The sequence below is a fragment of the Asparagus officinalis genome, chromosome 3 (genome assembly GCF_001876935.1).
Source record: "Asparagus officinalis chromosome 3, Aspof.V1, whole genome shotgun sequence".
Taxonomy (NCBI): domain Eukaryota; kingdom Viridiplantae; phylum Streptophyta; class Magnoliopsida; order Asparagales; family Asparagaceae; genus Asparagus; species Asparagus officinalis.
This window is the reverse complement of record NC_033796.1, coordinates 86,540,858-86,565,912: the sequence shown is the minus strand read 5'-3', so window position 1 is coordinate 86,565,912 and position 25,055 is coordinate 86,540,858. Positions and strand designations below refer to the sequence as shown.

The 25,055-nt window shown below is 37.8% G+C and overlaps 1 protein-coding gene across 1 annotated transcript in view; it reads right to left on the bottom strand.

Moving 5' to 3' along the window:
• Nucleotides 1,513–25,055, bottom strand: part of LOC109835396 — a 39,502-nt gene continuing 15,959 nt past the window's right edge. The window contains exons 2-8 of the mRNA XM_020403372.1: nucleotides 4,458–4,523; nucleotides 3,528–4,346; nucleotides 3,245–3,485; nucleotides 2,671–2,818; nucleotides 2,558–2,591; nucleotides 2,273–2,417; nucleotides 1,513–1,753 (exon numbers count right to left, since the gene is read on the bottom strand). Coding sequence (XP_020258961.1) covers nucleotides 1,513–1,753; nucleotides 2,273–2,417; nucleotides 2,558–2,591; nucleotides 2,671–2,818; nucleotides 3,245–3,485; nucleotides 3,528–4,346; nucleotides 4,458–4,523 — 1,694 coding nt within the window. The remainder of the gene's footprint in view (nucleotides 1,754–2,272; nucleotides 2,418–2,557; nucleotides 2,592–2,670; nucleotides 2,819–3,244; nucleotides 3,486–3,527; nucleotides 4,347–4,457; nucleotides 4,524–25,055) is intronic.

Here is a 25,055-nt window from a genome sequence, read left to right as displayed (position 1 = left end):
AATTGTTAATGATAGTATAATAAAATTTTATAAAATACACTACAAGAAATTACGTCTTCAACGAAGGGATTTTCCTTCGTTAAAGAGCTAAAAACTTTCGTTATTGTATGCTAACGACAGGAAAAAAATCCCTTCGTCACCCGTCGTTGAAGACTTTTTCGCTAAAGGGTCATGAAGGTTATAATACCGTCGTTATAGAGTCTATAACGATGTAACATATTATCGTCGTTCATATCTACGACAGTAATTATCACCGTTGTTACCATCAGTAATAGGGATTTTTTCCCATCGTTAACATTAGTGACGGGGATATTTTCCCGTCGTTACCATCAGTGACGGGGATTGTTTGTGTCAAAAGTCGGTTCTGTTGAGGAATTCATTATAACTTTGTTTGATTACAACAAATTCGAAAGAATAATCTTTTTATAAGACTTTTTCTACACAACAAAATAAAAATTACAACTCTTGAGAAACAAACACAAAAATCGTCTATCGATCTTTGTTTTCGTGGGACTTTGCCTGTGCCGGGAACGCTTTGGTTCGTGGACCGCCGAATCACAGATCGTGAAGGGGGTTTACTGATTTTGACTTCGTTTATCGAAGTGAGAAATTGAAACGATATCTTATCGAAGTAAGATAGTCGTTCTTCTTAAAATCAAGTCAAAGCTTAATTTCAAGGCGTTGTATGAAAACTCAAATCTGCTTTCTCTGCTCTGGAATGCTCGAAAATATGCTCGATCCTCGTCAGCAATGACCCTAGGGGGGTATTTATAGCCTCAGGGGTCTGCAACTAAAAAAACTCAACAAATGACGACATTAGTACGGCGAGACAGTGTTTACTGTCTCGCTGGGCGAGACAGTGTTTGCTGTCTCGACCCGCGAGACAGTAAATACTGTCTCGGAAACAGTAACCGCGGGCAGTTTTCGTTTTAACTGCCTTCCCACGTTTCAAACTCCGTTATTTTGGCAGTTATTCACATGATTTTCGCCCACGATGTTTCCCACGTCCCTTGGCAGTTAATGGACACGTGTAGGGCAGTTACAAAGGTAGTTTTGACTATTTCAACACTGTCTCGCCGGCGAGACAGCAAATACTGTCTCGCTGGCGAGACAGCAAATACTGTCTCGCTGGCGAGACAGCAAATACTGTCTCGCTGGCGAGACAGCAAATACTGTCTCGCTGGCGAGACGATTTTCAACATGAGATCCCTTTGAGTGATCTTCTCTATGTTTGGGATATCTATTAGCATTTTTTGACGCCTACAGGGATATTTTCCCATCGTTACCATTAGTTACGGGGATATTTTCCCGTCATTACTTAAATGATGGTTTCTCATTCCCGTTGTTGTTGTGTAATGATGGTTTTGTACGCCCGTTGTTTTTTTTTGGTAAATGAAAGATTTTATTCACAAACCAAAACTGTAAAGTTAAGTACATCAAATTACACAGATTTCATGGAATCTAAGAGCTAGAAACAATCTAAACAAAAAGATAACACGCCAGTATTTTGTTCTACAGGGAGAGAAACCGATCCCTGTCTTCATTTGGCAAAAGTGGCTTGTTGAGGATGGTTGTATACATGTCAATTTTAATGTCCCTTACAATCTGATCAGGGGGTCTGTTCTTCAAGTTGAAAATCCTCTCATTTCGCTCTTTCCAAATGTTGTAGACCACTGCTGAAAGAGCCATTCTTTTCACTCTCAATTTGAAGCCTCTCACCCTTAATCTGTTACAGTACCAATCAAGAAGCAACCTCCAATTGCATGTCCTCCAATTAAACTTGAGCTAATCCATAACCTCATTCCAAACTGTCATAGAAAAACTACATTCAAAAAATAGATGTTTATGGCTTTCAGAATCTCTTTCACATAGGGAGCAAGGGTCAGATTGGATGATCCCTCTTCTGAGCAATCTATCCTTTGTGAGCAGCCTATTTTGAATAGCTAACCACAAAGCAAAAGAGTGCTTAGGAAGACTTAAACTCTCCCAGACAGTATTCGACCAAGGAACAGATACATTGAAGTTAACTGAAGATAAAATTTTATAAAGACTAGAAAGATGAATCTTGGAGTGCTTGTAACAAGACCTGATGCATTGTATTAGATTATCAGTTCCTCCAACTAGATTTGCAGTTTTATCCCTTACTTTTAACAACTGTTTCCATAACCAAGAATCACCAGATTTAATTCTGACTTGCCAAATGTTTGAGGTTTTTAAATAGGTGCCATGAACCCACTTAATCCATAAAAGTTTTTTATTAGAATGCACATACCATAAAGTTCTCATAGCAGTAGCCAAGTTCCAAGTAGTGGCAGAATAAATTCCAAGGCCTCCTTGGATCTTCCCTGTGCAGATTTTATCCCAGGATACAAGCGGAGCTTTGAACCTATGATCAGATTTCCCCCCAAAGAAAATCCCTGCAGAGGTCATCAATTTTTTGAAAAACTTTTGAAGGCAATATATAGCAGGAAGTCCAAAAAATTTGCACTCCAAGAATGACACTTTTAATAATCTGCAGTCTGCCTGCATAGGAGAGAGCTCTGTGCTTCAACCAAACCTGAAATTGATTTAAAATTTTCTTGAACAAGGGACTGCAATCAACATAAGACAATCTTTTAGAAATTAGAGGTAATCCAAGATATTTGAATGGTAAAAACCCCTCGGGAAAACCAATAAGACTAAAATGTTATTCTTTATTATGTCATCAACTCCACCATAAAAGATGGAACACTTTGTGAGATTTGCTTCAAGCCCAGAGATAGCACCAAAATTCTTGACACACTGGTAGATTTTCATGGCAGAATTAACATCTCCCTTACTGAATAATAACAAATCATCTGCAAAGATTAGATGGGATATCTTGAGTCTTTTACATTTAGGGTGGAATTTAAAATCTTTGTCATTGTTCAGCTTGCACAATTCCCTTGATAGATATTCCATACCAATGATAAACAAATAAGGGTGGAGAGGATCTCCCTGCCTCAACCCCCTAGCTCCTTTGAAGTAACCATGATAAGAGCCATTTAGAGATATGGAGTATTTAGGAGATGAAATACAAGTCATAATCCAGTCTACAAATACTTTGGGGAATCCCAAGCCTCTAAGCACTTTATCCAAAAAATCCTAACTAATTGTGTCAAAAGCCTTCCTAATATCAATATTAAGCATGGCTCTAGGAGATAGATGTTTTCTTCCATAGTTTTTAGCTAGCTCATGAGCTAATAATATGTTGTTTAGAATTTGCCTTCCTTTTACAAAAGCACATTGAGCTTCACTGATGATAAACCCCATAACAGACTGTATTCTGTTAGCTAGGATCTTAGAGATGAACTTATAGATGCAATTATAGCATGAAATAGGTCTAAAATTAGTAGGAGTTGTAGGGCATTGTATCTTGGGGATGAGAGTAATAGTTGTTGAATTGACATTGCCCAATAGCTTACCAGACTTGAAAAAATCTTCTATAGCTTGTGTGGTTTCTTCACCTATAATGGATCATGCAGATTTGTAGAAAGAAGCATTGAAACCATCAGGACCTGGTGCCTTATCATCAGGCATGGAAAAGATTGCATTCCTGATCTCATCTTTTGTAACTGGCTTTGATAAATCCCTAGCTTGAAGATCATTAAGACATGGGCCATTTTTTATTATATCAATAACAGGAGGATCAGTAGAAATTGAAGATCCTAACAAGGACTTGTAGTAAGAAACTAGCTCCTTGACAATCTTTTCACCCTCAGTAATCATCTCACCATTGTTGTTATACAGGACCATAACTCTATTTTTGTGCCTGTTGTTCTTGACAATAGAATGGAAGAAGTTTGTGCACCTGTCCCCTTGAAGATTCCAATTAATTCTAGCTTTTTGTTGGTAGAATGATAGCTCACATTCCAAAAGCTTATTGAAAGAAGAGATATAATCTTTCTCTTGGCATATAAGAGTAGCGTTAAGAGGGTCTAGTGATAAGGCCTTTTGAGCATTTTCCAAATCTACTTTAGCTCTCAAAACCTGTTCACTGATGTTACTAAAGTGTCTTCTGTTATGGTCCTTCAGAGCTATTTTCAGGAGCTTCAGCTTTGAACAAATAGAAAACATGGTGTGGCCATCAATGGAAGTATTCCAGATAGAAGACACTGTAGGCAGATAGTTTGTATGTTTGATCCACATCTTAAAAAACCTAAAAGGCTTTTTACCATGCACTTGATCCTCAAAAATTGTAACAAGTACAGGAGAATGACCAGAGAAGCTAGGTAAAAGGAATTCTGCTTGACTTGAATTATAAGTGTTAATCCATTGATCATTCACTAAAGCTCTATCTAGTCTGCTCAAAACTCTGGTAGTAGTATCTTGTTTGTTATTCCAAGTAAAGAAGCAACCAATGGTTTTCAGATGAGTAAGCTAGCTATTATCAATGAATTGATTAAAATCAAAAGTATCAGCTTCAGTTAGAGTTGTACCACCCAGTTTCTCATCATCAGTAATCATGGCATTGAAATCTCCACACAACAACCAAGGCAAGTTACCTGAAATTTGCTAAATCTGGGAAAGATCAGTCCATAGCAACTTCCTAGCTTCAGCTTGATTGTATCCATAAACTGAGGAAATAATGCAATTAAGCCTACCATCCAGGGTCTTAGCAGCACAGGAAATATGTTGAGCTGAAAAACAGATGATTTGGACATCTTGTACGTCCGTTGTTATTGTGTAATAACAGGTGATAACCCCGTTATTGAAGACCAATTAATGATGGTTGAATACAATCATAAAAGTCCTCATGGTGGGTAATTAGTAACCCATCAACGATGATGCTTTCCCTTCGTTGATGAACAAAATACGGTTTATAAAACCGCCATTATAGACTACAAATTTTTAATATACATTAATGACAATCTTTCCATTCATATGTAACTATCATATAATTCTCAACATGACACTAAGAGTCACAACACAAATATATTAAAAATACCCAATAATGAATAAAAGAGAAAACAAAAACTCCATTCATTAATAATATCAATAAATAAAATTTCACCATCCTCAAATATTCAATACTAATAACAAGAGTTAATATTCCAATTATTCTACAGAAAAATATGTGAAACTATCTAAAACAAATTAAAATAAAAATCTGAAAAAGGCACATCATTTCATCTCTAATCATCGTTAAAAGAAAACTCGAGCTACCCCCTCTCCTAATCTTGCATGGATAGTCTGAAAAATTAAAAATTCACATAATTAAGAAATATCAATTAAGCAAATATTATCTTATTAAGTAAAAATCGCATTTTCTCTACTACAAGTAGTCAATCATAAAAATATATAAGATATTTTATAAAAAATAATTACCTAGTCTTGCACATGTTCTCGAGTTTGAGGAGTCAATGAAGATGGTTGCCTTAAAAAAAGTTCCCGCATAGGTTTTGCTTGTGACTCTAAGTCAGACATCCTTTGTTGTTGTTGATTTTGTTGTTGCTCCTGCTCATCTAAGCGTTATTGAAGCATCTGGTTCCTTCTCTTTTCTTTTATAACTCGTGCTTCCAGATCAGATCGACTAGGGAGCGGTCCTCTCAAATCTTTCAAAGTAGTCCCACCATCAAATACAATGATGTGACCATGAGATAGCATCTTTATTAGATTACTAGTTATTTCTAAAATGAACAGTAAATATACGATATTAGCGACAAAGTATAACAGTAAATATACGATATTAGCATCTTTTATGATATTCTGCTCAACAAATATGAAATATCTAAGGTTAATAATGGAAAAGGAAATAACTTAGCTTTCAAAATTGACACATTCGTAAATAATAATCTAGTTTATTAAGTTTTCCAAGCAAAGTAAATCTCCATAGATACACATATACTTACAGTACTAAGTTATTTAAGAGCATAACTAAAAAAATTAAATTAGATAAATATTTTATAGTATATATAGAGAGTATAATTATTTTAATAGTATTACTTGAATTAAGAATTATAATATTAAATAAGGTAAATAAGAGTAAACTCTCATGAACTTTCAGCATTTTGTAGTAAATAGACCCTATATGAACTATCGAAATCTCATTAAACCCCTAATAACTATTAGGAATCTTGACCCCAAGATTAGTTTATTTTGATGATAACAAATATTATATGTTGTGTGTATTATGTGCTAACATTTGTTTTGTAGTATCAGAGCTATATCAACAATTATATTCAAAGAGATACTCAAGACATAGATGAGTTCAAGGCAAAATGAAGCAAAGAAGAAGATATACTTTATTGTCAAAATGTAATTTTATATTTTCTTTGCTTAGAAATTTGTACAAGCCCTGATCACTCACACACATTCACACACATAGTGTTAGAACACACTAACACATGCTTAGTGTGTTGGTTAACAATAGAAATTCCCTATGTTAGCCATTAGAGTTTATAGATATCGAGTGAGTCTTAAAACATTTTATTTATACCCCTTATTAATTAGAAAATCTGGAAAAACTCAAAAGATCAAAGTTGTAGGTCTTTTCAAGAGCTTTTCAATAAATCTTAAATCACCTCATTCCGATATCGGATGAGAAATTTACAGTAAAAATACTAAAAAAAAATTTTAGAATCTGAGTTTACAGTGTAGTCGACTACTATGTCTTGTAGTCGATTACTAAGTAATTTTCTAACTTCACAGAGTCTGTTTAGACTCAGTGTAGTCGACTACTATGACTTGTAGTCGACTACAGATACGGTTTTTCCAGATTTTAGGTTTTAAATAAGTGACTGTTTATAGCCGTTTTGTGGACGTTAATTAGGTTTAAAATTATGTCATTTCAAAGGCTATAAATAGGTTTAAACATCAGAAAACAAGTACCAATTTTTGCACTTATAAGATTCACATATTGTGCAAATTAACTCTCTAAACTTTCAGTTTTTCAATCTATTTTTCTAAAAAAGAGAGTTTCTGATATTGCCTTTGTTCTTATCATTCTTAGAGCTTGTTTAGGCAATATTCAGAGTTAAAAAGATTGATAAGCCACTGTTATACATTCACATTTATATCAAGGCTTATAAGATTGAAATTATACATTGCTTCAAAGAAAGGTTCTCTCGGTTTATGAGAGGGGTTGATCTCTTGGTCTAGAGATCGGTGTGACGATTGGCATGGTCTTGTCAATTAGGTTTGCAATTTGCATGGTCTTGCAATTTGGTCAGGTTTGCTTTTGATTTTGTAAGGTTTCAAAATCATAGTGGAAACTCTCAAGCGGGATTTGCTTGGGGACTGAATGTACACCGGGGAGGTGGAACCAGTATACATGCTTGTGTTTGTGATGTTCATTTTCTGAGATTGTCATTCTTTCTTTGTAATTTATAATCTACTTTGCAAACTCACCCTCTAGTGTTTAAGTGTAAAGCTTCCGCAGATTTTTATAAGAACGCACTTTATTATTAAGGGTCACGATCCTACACTTGGTATACATAAGCAAAAACCGGACCCTACATTTGGTATCAGAGCAAGGTGAAAGATGGCATCAACAAATACATCACAATTCAAAGAAGGGGTATCAGAGCAAGGTGAAAGATGGCATCAACAAATACATCACAATTCAAAGAAGGTCATTCTACTAATCGTCCACCAATGTTCGATGGATTGAACTACAACAAATACATCACAATTCAAAGAAGGTCATTCTACTAATCGTCCACCAATGTTCGATGGATTGAACTACAACTATTGGAAGTGTCGAATGGAGATTTACCTTCAATCAATTGGCTATGAACTTTGGAGCATTGTGGAAACAAAATATGAGAATCCAACCACTCCTTTCACGAAATGGACTACATCTCAAAGGAACAATGCAAACTTGGATTTTAAAGCAATGAATGTCTTATTTTGTGCTCTTGACAAGAATGAGTTCAATTGGCTGTCAACGGCCACATCCGCATATGATATTTAGCACACACTCGAGGTAACTTATGAAGGTACAAGTAATGTTAAAGATACTAATAATAATTTTATTTGTTATGGTTGCAATAAGCCAGGACATATGAAGAATGATTGTTACCTTCTAAAATCAATGTCAAAGTCTACAAAATTCAACAAGAAAAGGAAGGCTTTGACGACTACATGGGATGATAGTGATGATTCGTCTTCGGATCAAGAAATCAAAGAAAAGGAAAGCGCTCATATGTGTTTTATGACACAAGATGAAGTAAGTGACAATGAAGTGCTTTTAGATGCTTTCAATGAATTATATGAAATATTTTTGAGATTAAAGGCTTCACATAATTTTCTTAAAGGTGAAAATAAAAGATTACTTGAAGAAATTTCTAATTTTAATTCTTCTACTATTTCTTATTCTCAAGTAATTGAATTAAAAGAGGAAAATAAATCCTTGCTTAAAGAAAATCATATTTTGACTAATGAGAATGTTTATCTAAAATCAGAATGCAATGATTTAAAAATTCGCATTAATGTTTTAGATAAAGATATTTCTTCTATTAAATTAAAATATGATGATATATGTTTGAATGTTAGTAAATTCAATAAAAGTAAAGAGAATTTGAATAATTTGCTCTCATTTCAAAAATCTTCAAACAATCATTTTGGCATTGGATTTGTTCCTAAGTATTTTACAAAGAATGATTATGTTTTGAAGAATAATAATAAGAATATTCATGCTAAACAAAATAAGTATATATGGATTCCTAAGAATTTGAATATTCATGATAGGAATGATTATATTTTATCTTATATGTATGAAGTTTGCAATTCAAAGAATTACACTTATGTTAATAAATGGAAACCAAATTCCAAGTGGATTTGGATTCCTAAGGGCTAATCCTAATGATATAATATAAAAGGGTACCAAAGTGCTTAATATTTTTATTACGGTATCCGGGAAAAGAAAAATTTAACTAGAATTATGTTTATTTCTTTTTGTTAACGACAAAGGGGGAGTTATATATAGAAAATTTTAAATTTTTTACTAATGCTTTGATGCAGGGGGAGTAAAAGATTTTATTTAATGATTTTATGCAGGGGGATTAAAATTTTTATATCTTAATAACATATATTTGTCATCATCAAAAAGGGGGAGAATGTTAGGAATCTTGACCCCAAGATTAGTTTGTTTTGATGATAACAAATATTATATGTTGTGTGTATTATGTGCTAACATTTGTTTTGCAGTATCAGAGCTATATCAACAATTATTTTCAAAGAGATACTCAAGACATAGATGAGTTCAAGGCAAAATGAAGCAAAGAAGAAGATATACTTTATTGTCAAAATGTAATTTTATATTTTCTTTGCTTAGAAATTTGTACAAGCCTTGATCACTCACACACATGCACACACATAGTGTTAGAATACACTAACACATGCTTAGTGTGTTGGTTAACAATAGAAATCCCCTATGTTAGCCATTAGAGTTTATAGATATTGAGTGAGTCTTAACATTTTATTTATACCCCTTATTAATTAGAAAATCTGGAAAAACTCAAAAGATCAAAGTTGTAGGTCTTTTCAAGAGCTTTTCAATAAATCTTAAATCACCTCATTCCGATATCGGATGAGAAATTTACAGTCAAAATACTAAAAAAAAATTTCAGAATCTGAGTTTACAGTGTAGTCGACTACTATGCCTTGTAGTCGATTACTAAGCAATTTTCTAACTTCACAGAGTCTGTTTAGACTCAGTGTAGTCGACTACTATGACTTGTAGTCGACTACAGATGCAGTTTTTCCAGATTTTAGGTTTTAAATAAGTGACTGGTTATAGTCGTTTTGTGGACGTTAATTGGGTTTAAAATTATGTCATTTCAAAGGCTATAAATAGGTTTAAACATCAGAAAACAAGTACCAATTTTTGCACTTATAAGATTCACATATTGTGCAAATTAACTCTCTAAACTTTCAGTTTTTCAATCTATTTTTCTAAAAAAGAGAGTTTCTGATATTGCCTTTGTTCTTATCATTCTTAGAGCTTGTTTAGGCAATATTCAGAGAAAAAAGAGAGTTTCTGATATTGCCTTTGTTCTTATCATTCTTAGAGCTTGTTTAGGCAATATTCAGAGAGTTAAAAAGATTGATATGCTATTGTTATACATTCACATTTATATCAAGGCTTATAGGATTGGAATTGTACATTGCTTCAAAGAAAGGTTCTCTCGGTTTATGAGAGAGGTTGATCTCTTGGTCTAGAGATCGGTGTGACGATTGGCATGGTCTTGTCAATTTGGTTTGCAATTTGCATGGTCTTGCAAATTGGTCAGGTTTGCTTTTGATTTTATAAGGTTTCAAAATTATAGTGGAAACTCTCAAGCGGGATTTGCTTGGGGACTGGATGTACACCGGGGAGATGGAACCAGTATACATGCTTGTGTTTGTGATGTTCATTTTCTGATATTGTCATTCTTTCTTTGCAATTTATAATCTACTTTGCAAACTCACCCTCTAGTGTTTAAGTGTAAAGCTTTCGTAGATTTTTATAAGAACACACTCTATTCTTAAGGGTCACGATCCTACACTTGGTATACATTGTTTGCGTCAAAAGTTGGTTTTGCTGTGGAATTCATTATATCTTCGTTCGATTACAATAAATTCAAAGAAATAGTATTTTTATAAGACATCTTTTACACAACAAAATAAAAAATTACAACTCTTGGGAAACAAACGCAGGATCATTGTTTGGATCGCTGCTTGCGTGGGATCTTTGCCTGTGCCGGGAGCGCTTTGACTCGTGGACCACCAAATCACAGATTCTGATCGAATCGTGAGGGGTTTATGATTCTGACTTCGTTTATCGAAGTGAGAACTTGAAACGATATCTTATCAAGGTAAGATAGTCGTTCTTCTTGAAATCAAGTCAAAGCCTGAATATCAAGGAGTTGCCAGAAACTCAAGAACTCTGCTCTTTCTCTGCTCTGAAGTGCTCAAAATGATCAGCCCCTGTCAGAAATGACCCTAGGGGGGTATTTATAGCCTCTGGGGTTCATAACTAACAAAACTCAACAAAAGACAGAATTAATATGGCGAGACAGTGTTTACTGTCTCGCTGGCCGAGACAGTGTTTGCTGTCTCGCCCAGCGAGACAGTAAATTTGCTGTCTCCCCCCGCGAGACAGTAAATACTGTCTCGGAAAACGAATATTCTTGACAGTTTCTCGCTGCAACTGCCTTCCCACGTTTTAAACTCCGTTATTCTGGTGGTTATCAACGTGATTCTCGCCCACGATACTCCCCACGTTCTTGAACAGTTGGTGGCCACGTGTCGGCGGTTTATGAAACGGTTTCTGAATGTTTGAAAACTGTCTTGCGTGCGAGGCACTCAACTCTGTCCCACATGGCGAGACAGCGAAGTCTGTCTCGCACGGCGAGACAGCGAAGTCTGTCTCGCACGGCGAGACAGCAAAGTCTGTCTCGCTGGGCGAGACAGTCTATACTTGTGTCCTTTTGTTGATTTTTTGGATGATCTTCTCTTCGGCTGTATTTGGATATCTTTCAGTATTTTTTTGACGCCTACAGATACCCCCTCCAAAGTGTTCTAGACGTATTATTTTATAGAGGAGTCTGGGGCACTTTGGATAAGACAGGCTTTATTTGCAATCCCTTCCATACTTGATTGAGTAGATCGTACGGAAGGACCCGTACATGGCTTCAAATCTTGACCTCTTCATCTTTTGGTCTATCCAGTGCTTTGTAGAATAGACAAAATTTTTCCGGTGCTACGTTTATCGCTTGACCGTTGTCGAAGTCTTGACTTAGAGCTGGTGGAGGAATAGTTTATACTCATATACCTTATTGGAGTGTTCGAGAAATAGTTTAACCTCATATACCTGTTGGGAGGTAACCAGGTTATTCTTAAGAATATTTTGAGTAATATTCTCTAGAAACTTCCTGTTGATGGTAGGGAAACAGTTTAGACTCGTGTACCTATTGGAGTAATATGGTCTCCTTTTTTTGTTGATAGAGATGAACCCGATGATGGAGAGGAAGAATTTTATATTCTATCTCCTGGTCTCTTGTTTGTTGGTAGAGATAAACCCGAAATTGGAGAGGAAGAATTTTATATTCTATCTCCTGGTCTCTTGTTTGTTGGTAGAGATAAACCCGGAATCGGAGAGGAAGAATTTTATATTCTATCTCCTGGTACAAAGGAAATTTGAAGTGGGATTTCTATTCAGAGAATCTGAATAAGGTTTGATCAATTGAGATTGGAAGCAATCCTAACTTTTATAGGTTTGATTGCGCAAATCGAAGGTGGACCTCTTGTTCATGGAAGGAATCAAGAGGGGATTTTGGCTTTGGTCCTAACTGTTTAAAGGTTTGACCAAGATGGGAATTTGAGACGATCCTAACTGTTTAAAGGTTTGATCGTTCAATTTGTGGACCTCTCGTTCATGGAACGAATCGAGAGGGGATTTTGGCTTTGGTCCTAACTGTTTAAAGGTTTGACCAAGATGGGAATTTGATACGATCCTAACTGTTTAAAGGTTTGATCGTTCAATTTGTGGACCTCTCGTTCATGGAACGAATCGAGAGGGGATTTTGGCTTTGGTCCTAACTGTTTAAAGGTTTGACCAAGATGGGAATTTGAGACGATCCTAACTGTTTAAAGGTTTGATCGTTCAATTTGTGGACCTCTTGTTCATGGAAGGAATCAAGAGGGGATTTTGGCTTTGGTCCTAACTGTTTAAAGGTTTGACCAAGGTGGGAATTTAAGATGATCCTAACTGTTTAAAGGTTTGATCGTTCAATTTGTGGACCTCTCGTTCATGGAACGAATCGAGATGGGATTTTGGTTTTGGTCCTAACTGTAGTAAGGTTTGACCAAGTGGGAATTCTGAGATGATCCTAACTGTTTAAAGGTTTGATCGTTTAATTTGTGGACCTTTCGTTCATGGAACGAATCGAAAGGGGATTTTGGTTTTGGTCCTAACTGTAGTAAGGTTTGACCAACATGGGGATTTGAGACGATCCTAACTGTTTAAAGGTTTGATCGTTCAATTTGTGGACCTCTCGTTCATGGAACGAATCGAGAGGGGATTTTGGCTTTGGTCCTAACTGTTTAAAGGTTTGACCAAAGGAGGGTTTGAGAGGGAAGATTGATCCAACGAAGTGATCCAATCTCATCTCAGCAAAAGAATATTCGGAAATCACCGTGGGGATGTAGTGTTTAACACTTTGTTTGTAATGATCGGGTTATTCCTAAGAAAATTACATATAGCATTCTTTCGGGAACTTCCGCTACATGAACCATCCACCCCCAGCTTTTTCTTGCGAAACTGAGTTTATCATTATGTTTAGCTATATGATCGGGTTATCCTTAAAAGTACCATGCATGGCATTCTCCAGGAACTTCCCGTGAAAGAAAGGAAATAGTTTAGACTCATATACCTGTTGGAGTATTAAGGAGCAGTTTATACTCGTATCCTTTTCGGAGTGAGATGGAGAAGCAGTTTATACTCGTATACTTACCGGAGTCAGATGGAGGAGCAGTTTATACTCGTATACTTATCGGAGTTAGGGAAAACAGTTTATACTCGTGTACCCAATGGAGTAAGATGGTCGTCTTTACTCGACCTCTTTCGCCGTTATGACGCCGGAGTCAATTAATGCTTGGATCTTATTTTTGAGTCCAAGGCAAATATTGGTGGGATGAAGAACCCTTCTGTGGTATGCACAGTAGTTTGGATCTGTAATCATCTTAGCACCCTCCTGATCTTTAATAAGCGGTAGCTCGATTTTGTCATTGGCGAGAAGATATTCCAATATGGCTGGAGCTTCATCATCTTCGAAAGAATACTCCTTTTGGAACCTCGGATCGAGAGTTGCGTTCACAGGAATTGTGGATGTCGTCGGTTGACCTCTCTCAGCTTTCTTTCTTTTAAAAAAGTGTTCAGCTAGTTCGCTACGTAATTTCAACTCTTTTCAAGTTTTGGATGGTACAACCCCCAGGGCTTCCAGGACATCGATGGAGAGATTATTGTGGCATGTTTGCAGGATAAACTCCTCTGTAACAGGATTTCTGCAATTCATTGCCTTGTCACGGAAGCGCTTGACAAAATTATCAATAGACTCTCCGTCTTTTTGCTTCTCATCCAAAAGGGTTCCGATTGACACTTCGGTGTCATCATCGAAGAAGTTGCTAAGGAACAAACTTTCCATGTCATCCTAGCAATTGACGCTCTCTGGCTTGAGCCGTCGGTACCAATCGAAGGCGGGCCCGCGAAGGGTGCCAACGAATGACCGGACCATTAAAGCCTCGTTTCCAGAGATCATGCCCAAATGAGACTTGAAATAAATCAAGTGCTGAATCGGCGAACTCTTCCTCTCAAACGGTGTGAAGTTAATCAGATTGAACTTTGTCGGATACGGTATTGAATCCCATTCTCTTGGATAGGGACATGGAATACCCGTCCTCTTCACTTCTTGAGCCGTCATCAAAGCGTTCACTTTGTTTTCAAGCTCTTTCATTTTCCTGTCATCGTCTATGTCTTCATTCGAATGACGTTGAGGAGAATGAGTTAGACCACCCCCTATAAGAGGTGCCATTGAACCACTCCCAATATCGTTATTGGGAGAATGTGTTAAACCACCCCCAGCGTTATTGCTATTGGGAGGTGTATCAGCCATAATGACTTCATCCACTTCTGGATCACTGTCATCCACAACATTCCGAGTGTGGTGGCTGGATTCAAGTCGCTGATTGGACTCAGGAGGTTGAGGCTGTTGAGTTAACAGTTCTCTCATTTGTTGGATAGCCAACTTCATTTCTGTCTTCACTTCAGCTCTAATTTCTTCACGTTGTTTGGCTAGAGCTTCCTGAAGTATTTGAGTGAACTGATCAGCAGTGATTGTGAATACTTCTCTGATTTGTCCTGTGCTAGACATTGTATCATCAGAAGCGATTGCAGAATAAGTGTCCGAGAATTCATCCTCCGAGGACATTCCTTCTTGCATTCTCTTGTAGTCTCTGCGTCTGATAGCTCCTAATTGGAGTCGAGACATCCTTTGAGCAATTCTTGGATTGACTCTTCCTCTCGGGGAAAAGTCAGGATTTGAGTCACTTGAATGCCGCTTAGACTTTCTTTTATCAGCCACGTTGATGGTGACTTCAAGGAATTCATCATTTTGGGCAGCTGATTTTCTTTTGCGGAAATGTCTCAGCTTAGGCTTTGATAATGCAGAGACTTTTCGTGGGATGATTTCTCGTTTGAAACAGTCACATTCTGATAATGCTGTTTTGACGAGTCGTGCACAGGAACAACGAGAGTTTATCTCTCGAATAACTCTCTTTCGAAAATTATTCACAACCTCAATTTGATAATACGATTCATTGGTATGATTGCCAAAAAATCGTATCGTCTGTTGGTATGATCTCCCAGGTATGACGATATCATTTGGTGAATGCGTCTTCTTCTGGGAGTATAAAACCTTGTTGGCATTCTCAGGACAATTTATTTTTGTCTTTAAGCGATCCAAGGTTATGTCGGGAGTCGCACGTTTAGAACCACCCCCTTGTGGGTATGGAGTCTTAACGGGCTCCGAATGCTGATTTTGCATAAGTCCAGACTTTGGAATCCAAACTTGACGAAGTTTTGGTGATTCTTTGGTCACCATTTCCTTTCTCTTTTCTCGTCTTTGTTGTGAGAGAGCATGGGCATTAGCAGCTTTTGCACGACGTTTTTGTATACGTTCTTTGAGGGTCGAACGAGTCTTTTTGACAATAGTCCATTCATCCGTCGTTGTTTTAGCAGAGATACGAGTGATTGGTTGTTGAGACAACTGAACCACTCGATGTCTCCTCGACTCTAGGTCCGCGTGGTAACGAACCCCGTCGGTTTGTTCCAAGGCTTTAGCCATTTGGCGAGCACGGCGTTGACGTTGTCTCTGACGAGCTCTTTTCGTCAATGCCGGCGGGCTTTGATTCGATGACTCTTTAACTAGATAAGAGCCATTGTGAGCAGAAGTATTGCGAGTGAAATTCTCAGCAACAATCAAGCGAGAGTCTTCATTTTGTGCCTTCTTTGGCATGCAACTCTTCCTCAATTGTGAGATCCTCTTGTACTTGCGAGATAATGAAGATCTTGAAGAGGATGATGAGAGATATTCCTCAAACTTGATCTGGTCGAATTCGTATTCGACCATAGATTCAACTGGAATCTTGATCGGCTGCGACACGACGGTCTCGGCAGCGAGACCGTTGGCTCCCACTGTGGTCGCCAGCTTGTTTGCGTCAAAAGTTGGTTTCGTTGTGGAATTCATTATATCTTCGGTCGATTACAATAAATTCAAAAGAAATAGTCTTTTTATAAGACTTCTTTTACACAACAAAAGGAAAATTACAACTCTTGAGAAACAAACGCAGGACCGTTGTTTGGATCGCTGCTTGCGTGGGATCTTTGCCTGTGCCGGGAGCGCTTTGACTCGTGGACCACCAAATCACAGATTCTGATTGAACCGTGAGGGGTTTAATGATTCTTCCTTCGTTTATCGAAGTAAGAATTTGAAGCGAATATCTTATCGATGTAAGATGTTCACTCTTCCAAAGATCAAGTCTGAGCTTAGATCTCTAGGACTCGCTAGAAGCTTCTTGAGGATGTTTGTGAAGAAGGAAGACTCTCTCTCTTGCTCTAATTCACCAAAACTCAAGGCTCTCTGCTCTAATCTCTCTGGAAAATGCTCAGCCCCTGTCAATGATGGCCATAGGGGGGTATTTATAGCCTCCTTAGACGATAACTGAAGAAATAGCTGGTCAATAACTGTCTCTTTAGGCGCGGCAGCTGATGCTGTCGCGGCTAAAGGGCGCGACAGTCGACACTGTCGCCAGCTATTAGAAAGTTAAAAAAAGAGCTGTCATCCGAATTTGAGATGAAGGATCTTGGAGAAGCAAAGAAGATATTGGATATGGAGATCGAGAGAGACATGGTGAAGGGGAGGTTGAAGTTGACACAGAGGAGTTACTTGCAGAAGATGCTGAAGAAATTCAGTTATGATGGCAATGCCAAGGCGGTGAGTACTCCATTAGCTCTCCACTTTAAGCTATCAGCTAAGATGTCACCTGTTTCAGTTGAGAACCGTGAATACATGTCCAAAGTTCCATATGCCAATGCTGTGGGTAGCTTGATGTATGTGATGGGGTGTACAAGGCCAGATTTGTCACAGGCCGTGAGCATGGTATCTAGGTACATGCACGACCCCGGGAAGGGTCATTGGGAGGCCGTGAAGTGGATTCTACGGTATATCAAAGGTACCGTGGATGTTGGTTTGGTATTTCAGAAGAATGAGAAGAATGGGCAGGATTGTATTGGTTACGTGGATTCTGATTATGCGGGGGATCTGGACAAGCGCCGGTCTACTAGCGGATATGTGTTTACACTAGCAGGAGCACCGGTATGTTGGAGATGTACACTTCAGTCTACAGTGGCTCTCTCCACTACGGAGGCAGGGTATATGGCATTGACTGAAGCTGTGAAGGAGGCTTTGTGGTTGCAGGGATTATTGGAGAACTTGGGGATTGCACAGGAGACCCTTCGGGTATATTGTGATAGCATGTCAGCTATCTATTTGGCGAAGAACCAAGTTTATCATGCACACACGAAGCATATCGATGTCAGATTCCATTTTGTTCGTGACGTTTTGGATGAAGGAGACGTCATGTTGGAGAAGATCCACAGGATACGTAGGCAGTCATGTTTCTTTACGATGCAGCCGGTTTGGATTAGTTGATGGGGGTGAGATTGTTTGGACTCTCGTTCGGGTTCTCTACCTGTTGTGGATTGTGTTCGTACTGGACACAACAAGTGGGATATTTGGTTGCTTTGGTGTCGGCTCAGTTTTGGGAAAACTTCACCGATGTGGAGAATTGTGAATACGTGGGGACCAGTGGCCCACGTGAATGTAGTCTTCCCACTAACGTGTTTCTTCCCACACGTTTCTTTAACTGGCCCACGAACGTGATTTTAACCGCTGGCCCACGAAAGTATCATCAGGCTATATATAGCCATTTGATTTTGCCCTAGGAGTTTGCACAAGGACTTGATTTTGCGGCTTCAGGAGTTCGAAGGCAGAGGAGAATCTTTTGCGGAAAAAGGACCTGTGGCTGCGGAACAAAAGTGAAAAGCAGAAGAAAATTTTGCGACGGCTGCTGCAGAAGAAGAACACAGAATTCAAGAGGAGTTTTTGTGTGTAGGCTTTTGTGCTTTTGTAGAGAGATATTGTGAGGGATCTGAGAGTTTGTTTTGAGGGGTTTAGATTTGTGAGATTGTAAACCCTAGTTATATCTCTCCCTCTAATAGTAGATCTCCCCCTCCTTGCCCCGTGGACGTAGGCTATTTGCCGAACCACGTAAAAGTTGTGTTTTTGCCGTGATTTGTAATAGCTTGTAGGATCCCTCGACAGGTCAGTCCTAGAACTGATGAGAGGAAGAGCCAGTAACTTACTTGGTTGAGATATCCGCTTCAGATTCTTATCTCCTTGGTGAGACAGGAATTCTTATCGATCTAATCTCTCTTGTTGTGCTGCCGAAGTGCTACCGAAATTTCCGCTGCGCACAACAACCTCTTTAACGGAAGTATAAACAGGAAAAAAATCAAAGAAAATCGTAGAAAAAAACTGAAAAAGAGAAAAAAAACAGACAACACTCTCCTCCCTAACAGACTCCTGGAATCAATAGAAAACTTGTGAAGGGGAGAAAAGGAGACCAAGGCAAGGAATCAACATCCCAATCTATTAAGGTAAATCTCCTTTCAATTTCATAGTAACTCTTAGTAAATTGAATCAAAATAGGATGAATAAGGGAATTAATTTGTTATGAATATGAAAAAAAAAGAATATAGGGTTTTCAAGAGGAATTTCTTATGTGTTTAGGAGGCATGAAATAAACTGAAAAAAAAGCTAACCTTGTTTTTTGGGGGGGTTTCCGCCGTCGGCCTCTCCTCGTCGCCGTCCCACTTCCATGGCGGAGAGAAAGAGAGGGAGAGAGAGAGAGAGATGGAAGAGAGAGGGAGAGAGAGATGAGAGGAGAGGAGAAGAAAACCGAAGAAAAAAAAAGAACAGATGAGGAGAAAGAGGAATGGAAAAAAAAAAGAAAAAGAAAAAAAAAAGAAAAAGAAACGAAGAAGAAGAGACAGAAAAGATGAGCAGGTAGATAAAAGGGGAGAGGAAAATTTTTATTTCACCCTTGGTTTACATAAATTTCACAAAAGCCCCTCTAGCTCATTTAATTAAGTTATGGCTAAGGAAAAAACTCCCTTAAGTCCCTGAGCCATGTGAGAATTTCTAACACACCTTATTAAAATGAGTTATGGTTATAAAATGATTGGAAAATGTCTTTTAGGCCCCTGTCTTTTGTTTAGTTGCAAACAATAACTTTATACTTGATAAATTCTCTATAACCCCTGTATTATTATGAATTGCTAGAAAGTTCAAAAGCTAGTATATGAGAGTTATAAAATTTTGCTAAATTGCTAAAGTTAATAATAAGCTCATATGCACTGCATAATTTAATTATTATTGATTATATTTGAGTTTATTAGACTCTAGATTATGAATTGATTTACCTATAATATATGTTTGTTCTGAATTAATAGTTAGTCATATATCTTACATTATAGGTTCTGGCTGATATTCGGGAGACTAATATTTCGAGAATATCGTGACCACTAGAGGTGAGTTCATTTCTCACTAGTATTTTATAATATGAAATTGCATGAGTTTTGTATTTGATTTATCTTGTGATAAAAAAAAGAATAAATAAATAATATGTCTTTTCATGTATATAAATGTTAACCTATTTCTGTTGTGGTCTATCCTATAATACTATGTAGCCTAATACAATATATGAAAAGCTAATTTGATCTGTGTATAAATATGAAAAATAAATTTGGCTCTCGTGCAATTTTTAAAGAATTGTGGACTTTGTTTTATCTGGAAGTTTTTGATGAAGTATTGGAACGTGTTTCAACAGTTTAATGGATTCAAAGATTTTTCGTGACTTTGTATCTGATGAAAAAAAAATATCTGTAAATTGTTTTAACTGAAATGAGGAACTTCGTTTGAAAATATCTGTAAATTCTGATATGCAAAGTATTACTCATTTGACATGTGATCTCGATGTTTTCAAACCCTCAAATAGTCCACTATGGATTGGTTCTGCCTGCCATATGATGAATGCACCTTTATTTGGCCCTTCTGTATTGACCTTGACCCTTCTGTATTTGGCCCTTCTGAAATCTGTTCTGGCCCTCTGTATTTGGCCAGTAGCCTATGGCAGTGTTAGGTGCATTCTATTCTCGGGAATTATCTGTTATCTGATGCGGTTTACGCATTCCCTTGCTACTGGGCTAAAATTCGTAGCCTTAGTGTGACATATGAGGTGATTATTGTGTTTCATGAATTACTAGCTGGAAATGTGGAGCTAAGTGTTATACGGGGCTAAGTGCTACACCGTATGAATGCGGTGGGAGCCACCTCTAGAGCCCGTAGAAGCTACCACTAAAGTCCACATCGCCTGACAGTAATAGATTTATGATTTTGAGATTTGAACGTGAATTCGAAGAACACGACTCATTAGATTTAAGATTTTGACAATTAACTGTGAAATTGAGAAAATAATAGTCATCTGGTTTTGTACCAAATTTAGTAATTTCTTTTCTTTACTAATGTTTACATTGATTCAAAATTCTGATAACTGACTGTGAAATTGAGAAAACAACAATTCTCTAATTTTGTACAAATTAGTAGTTCTTTTCCTTCTTAATGTTTACCTTGATTACACAAAAAAAAAAGTTTGATTCCAAGAAATTTCACAGTTTATTCAGTTGCAATTGAGAAAAAAATATAATTGTTGTATTCTCTCTTAAAGACGACCATATTATGATATTTGAGTCGTATTCTGCTATCTTTGAATTCCTCATAAAAAAAAACTTGAAATGCGTTATTTCTGAGAATTATTCTTATTACTATTTTGTTAGTTATCTAGGAACTCTAGTGGGGAATGTTCTCACTGAGCGCTAGCTTACCCCGTTGTTTTTAAATATTTTTTTTCAGATCAGGCGTAGCTTCATACTAGCCGACTTTTGGCTGAGAGGCGTTATATGGAGGGCCTCTTTATTTTGGTGTTACCTTCAGCACAATTTGTTTTGTTTTGTAGAAATGTTTATAACGGTGAGCTTGTGGGCGGTAAGTATCGATCTATATATAGTTGCTCTGACTTCTATCATCAGCAGGTTTATAAATATTTGAAATAAATTATATGATATGAAGTGTCAGGCTTGACCGTGCATAAGACTTGTCTTAGGCATTGGTCGCTGCTGTCGCGCACCCCCTATTTTATGATATTCCGCTGCAGTTTCGGGGCGTGACAGTTGAGGACAATGAGGAGTAGTAGGAAACGTTTTTCATGGGTTCATGAGAAAAGAAAAAAGAGATGAGAGGTTGAGCGTGAGAGTAGCTTTTAGAGATTAAGAAAAGTTGTTTACATCTCTAATGAGGTGGCAAAATGAAAATAAGTTCTTCACATGAGAATGCAGGCAAGAGGGGGAAACACATGGAAAAAGGTCAACAGGAGTGCAACATGTATGGGTTCTTAAAAAAAATTCTGGCCTAGGCGCAATTTTTCCTAACATCAATGACGAATAGAGACACATAATAGTTTTTGAATCACTTGATTTGAATAACTGTATACTAATTAAAGGATTGTGATCTTTGGAGTGCATCATAATAGTAAGGATGTGATCGATTGAATGCCCTCTACCTTGCCACGGTTGTAATAAAGGTCAACCTAACACATCCCTACCTGCAACCAGTAGAAGCGGTGCCATTAACCAAAGCAAAGAGAGCAACGCAATAAAAGCAGCGAAAGCTCAATCGCAAATGCTCAGCACATTCACATTCACCATCCTCAAACCTCCAATATGGATCCCTACAAGAAACTCCGCATCTCCCTCAACCCGGACGGATCTCTCAGTTGTTCGTTGTACATGACCTTGGACCTCTCGCCTCCCTCGCTCGTCGGCCCTCGATCTACCGCCGTCCTATGCCAGGGACGTCCCCCAACCCGACGGCATACGCGAAACCTCCCTCCGGCCTCTTCCTCGCATCATCCAACCGCCACATTCCTGAACACAATCCCCTGCATTCCTCTACTTCCATCGGCGGCGAGCTTCGTCCTCCTACTCCACGCGCCATCCGCCGTTCTTCTCACTCTCCTCCTCCTCTACCTGCCTCCTCCCTCCGCCGCACATAATTTCTCTCCGTCGACTACCGGCCTCGCCCCCGCGAGCACCGCCTCCCCGCGCCTACGACACGCACGCGACGCCCTCCTCTGGCTGCGCGACAGTCGCCGAAGCCCTCCGCCCGTGGCTCAAGAGTCCACGCCGATTTCTCGGCAACTGCTTGTTCCTGAATGGGCAGGCACTTACCGAGCGGAAACATCGTGGCCCACTGGTCTCTAGAGCCCCATCGAATCTGCAGACCCCGACCTCTATAATCTGTCTGGGATATGATCTTGAACGCAGCCGTTTTTGGCGGGAGGAAGAGGACGGAGTCGAGGTGAGGCTGAAGGAGGATGATCAGGGCCGCTGCCGTGGCGAGATCTGCTCTGGGAGCCATGGCACGCTGCCGGAAGGGAGGCGAACAGGGAGCATGAGTACTCTAAACGTCGGCGATGAATGACTCGGTAGGTACTGAGAGGAAGTGGGTAGGGTTGGGTGAGAGGGTATGTCGGGGATCCGCTGATTGATAGGCAGCGAGGGTATGGCGAGGATGAATGGGGTGGCCGGAGTATAGTGGTTACGCGAGGTAGGGGAGGCGGGATTCGCATGTGGTGGAGTTGTTTGATGAGGAGAAGAGGGAGAAAATGGTAGCCGACGTTAAGAGCTTGGTCTATGAAGCTGGTGACCCGAGAATTGGTGACGGATTGGGCCGATTGTGACCATCTGCCGATTTGCTTTTTGATGGATTGTGATCAGACCATCGAAGAAAGGGATGATTTCTATACTTGGAATGAAAAAAAAAAAGATGTCATTTCTCTATGTACCTTTAAATGTTCTCATGAACCCGCTGCATAAGCTTTTGATATTTTATGGTATTTTCTGTTAATATCAAAGTCTTTAGTTCTTTTCTAATGGATAGTTTAAAGTAATTTTCTAAAAAAAATACTAATAACCCATGCTTACTTTATGAAATTTACCAAGACAAAGACCTCTACAGCTTATGTCCATAGCATATTTTGAATAGGCAAGAATCGCTTTTAGTTCGACTAGCTTTTACTAAAATCAGCTTTGCTTTGATATCTTAAAGTTTAAATTTACCAAATAATACCACTAAGTTTCACAAATTTTAACTTTAACAACTTCTGTTACATCTCCCTTCGAAGATTTACTAAAAATCTAGACGTTATTATCACGTGATAATATTCGGACTTATACAGTCCTAAATTTATCTACAAATCCCTCTAGATGCCTCTCTTTCTTTTTTCCTTCCAACTAGTATGCTACCCGCGCGATGCACAGGCTAGTGTTGCTTATAATAATGCAATTAAACACGCAACATTTTAGTAAAGTTCAGATATATGAAAATGCTACAATTAGCGGCTATAATTTTAGGATTGATGGTCAAACTCTTATCATTCTGCGTAATCCTTTTCATTCTACAGTTGCAACATCTATCTACTGTAAAATTCATTGCAGCTTCCGCTAACTTATAAAACACTTAAATAAACAAATGCATATGACATTCACATTTTCCCTTAAATCCGAGAAAACGCTAAAGAAACACATAACAAAAGAAGAATGAAAATAATGATAAAAAAGAAATAATGTAAATGAAGCAAAAAAATACATATATAACAAATTAGTGCAACCAACATTTAAACATAGTAAGAGTAATATATAGCATACAAAAAATTGACTATTTTGTATCCCTTAAATCCATGTAGTGATTGTAGATCCTTGCAATAATGTTACTGCCCAATCATAAAAGAAATCCAATAGTCTCTATTTGAACTAACAACAAACTATTAACAAGAGGTCAGAACATTCTCAAGTAATAAAAACCACATCAACGCTATTTGAACTAACAACAAACTATTAACTTTAACTGTAACGAAGCAAGCATAAGGAGTATAATATCCATCATAGATCATTCACTACTCGAGTGTTCCTTTGTTTCTTCATGAAAACATTACAAATATGAAATCCTCACTGCTCAAGTCTCATGCCTAGTGGCATTCCGAGGCATGGGTAAGATTTCTCATTCTCTCCTGTAGATCTGACCAAGTACACACTAAACACTAGAAGGGGGTGAATAGTATTTATTTAAATTTTTTGCAAAATAGATTATAAATTGCAAGAAAGATAACAACAATCACAGAAAATAGCAATCACAAACAAAAACTTTTATACTGGTTCCACCACCCCGGGTGTACATCCAGTCCCCAAGCAAATCCCGTTTGAGATTTCCAGTATGATTTTGAAAAACTAATACAAAATCATAAACCAAACCTGATCAATTTGCAAGCCCTGCAAATTGCAACAATCTCTAAACCAATAGATCTTCTCTCACACGCGAGAGAAATCTTCCTTTGATGAAAGAACACAATTCCTATAAACCTTGAATGTGTAGTGAAGTACAACAGTGGCTTAGGAACTCTTTTAATCTCTGAATATTGTCTATAAAAGTTGTATGTATCATGAAGATCAATGGCTATTTCAGAAATCTCTTATTTTCAACACTTAGACTGAAAAATCTAAATTTTGAACACTTGAATTTGCACAAAAGTTAAATCTTATATGTATGAATCTTGGTAGCAAATTCTGAACTTTAATACCTATTTATAGCCTCTGAAAAGATGAATTTTTAAACCCAAAAAACGTCCACAAATGACTATAAAATAGTCATAAATTTAAACTTTAAAATCTGGAAAAACTATATTTGTAGTCGACTAATTGTCTTAGTAGTCGACTACACTGAGTCTAAATAGACTCTGTGAAGTTAAAAAATTTCTTAGTAGTCGACTACTATAGTCATTAGTCGCTACATTGTAAAGACAGACGTTCTAGAAGTCTGAAC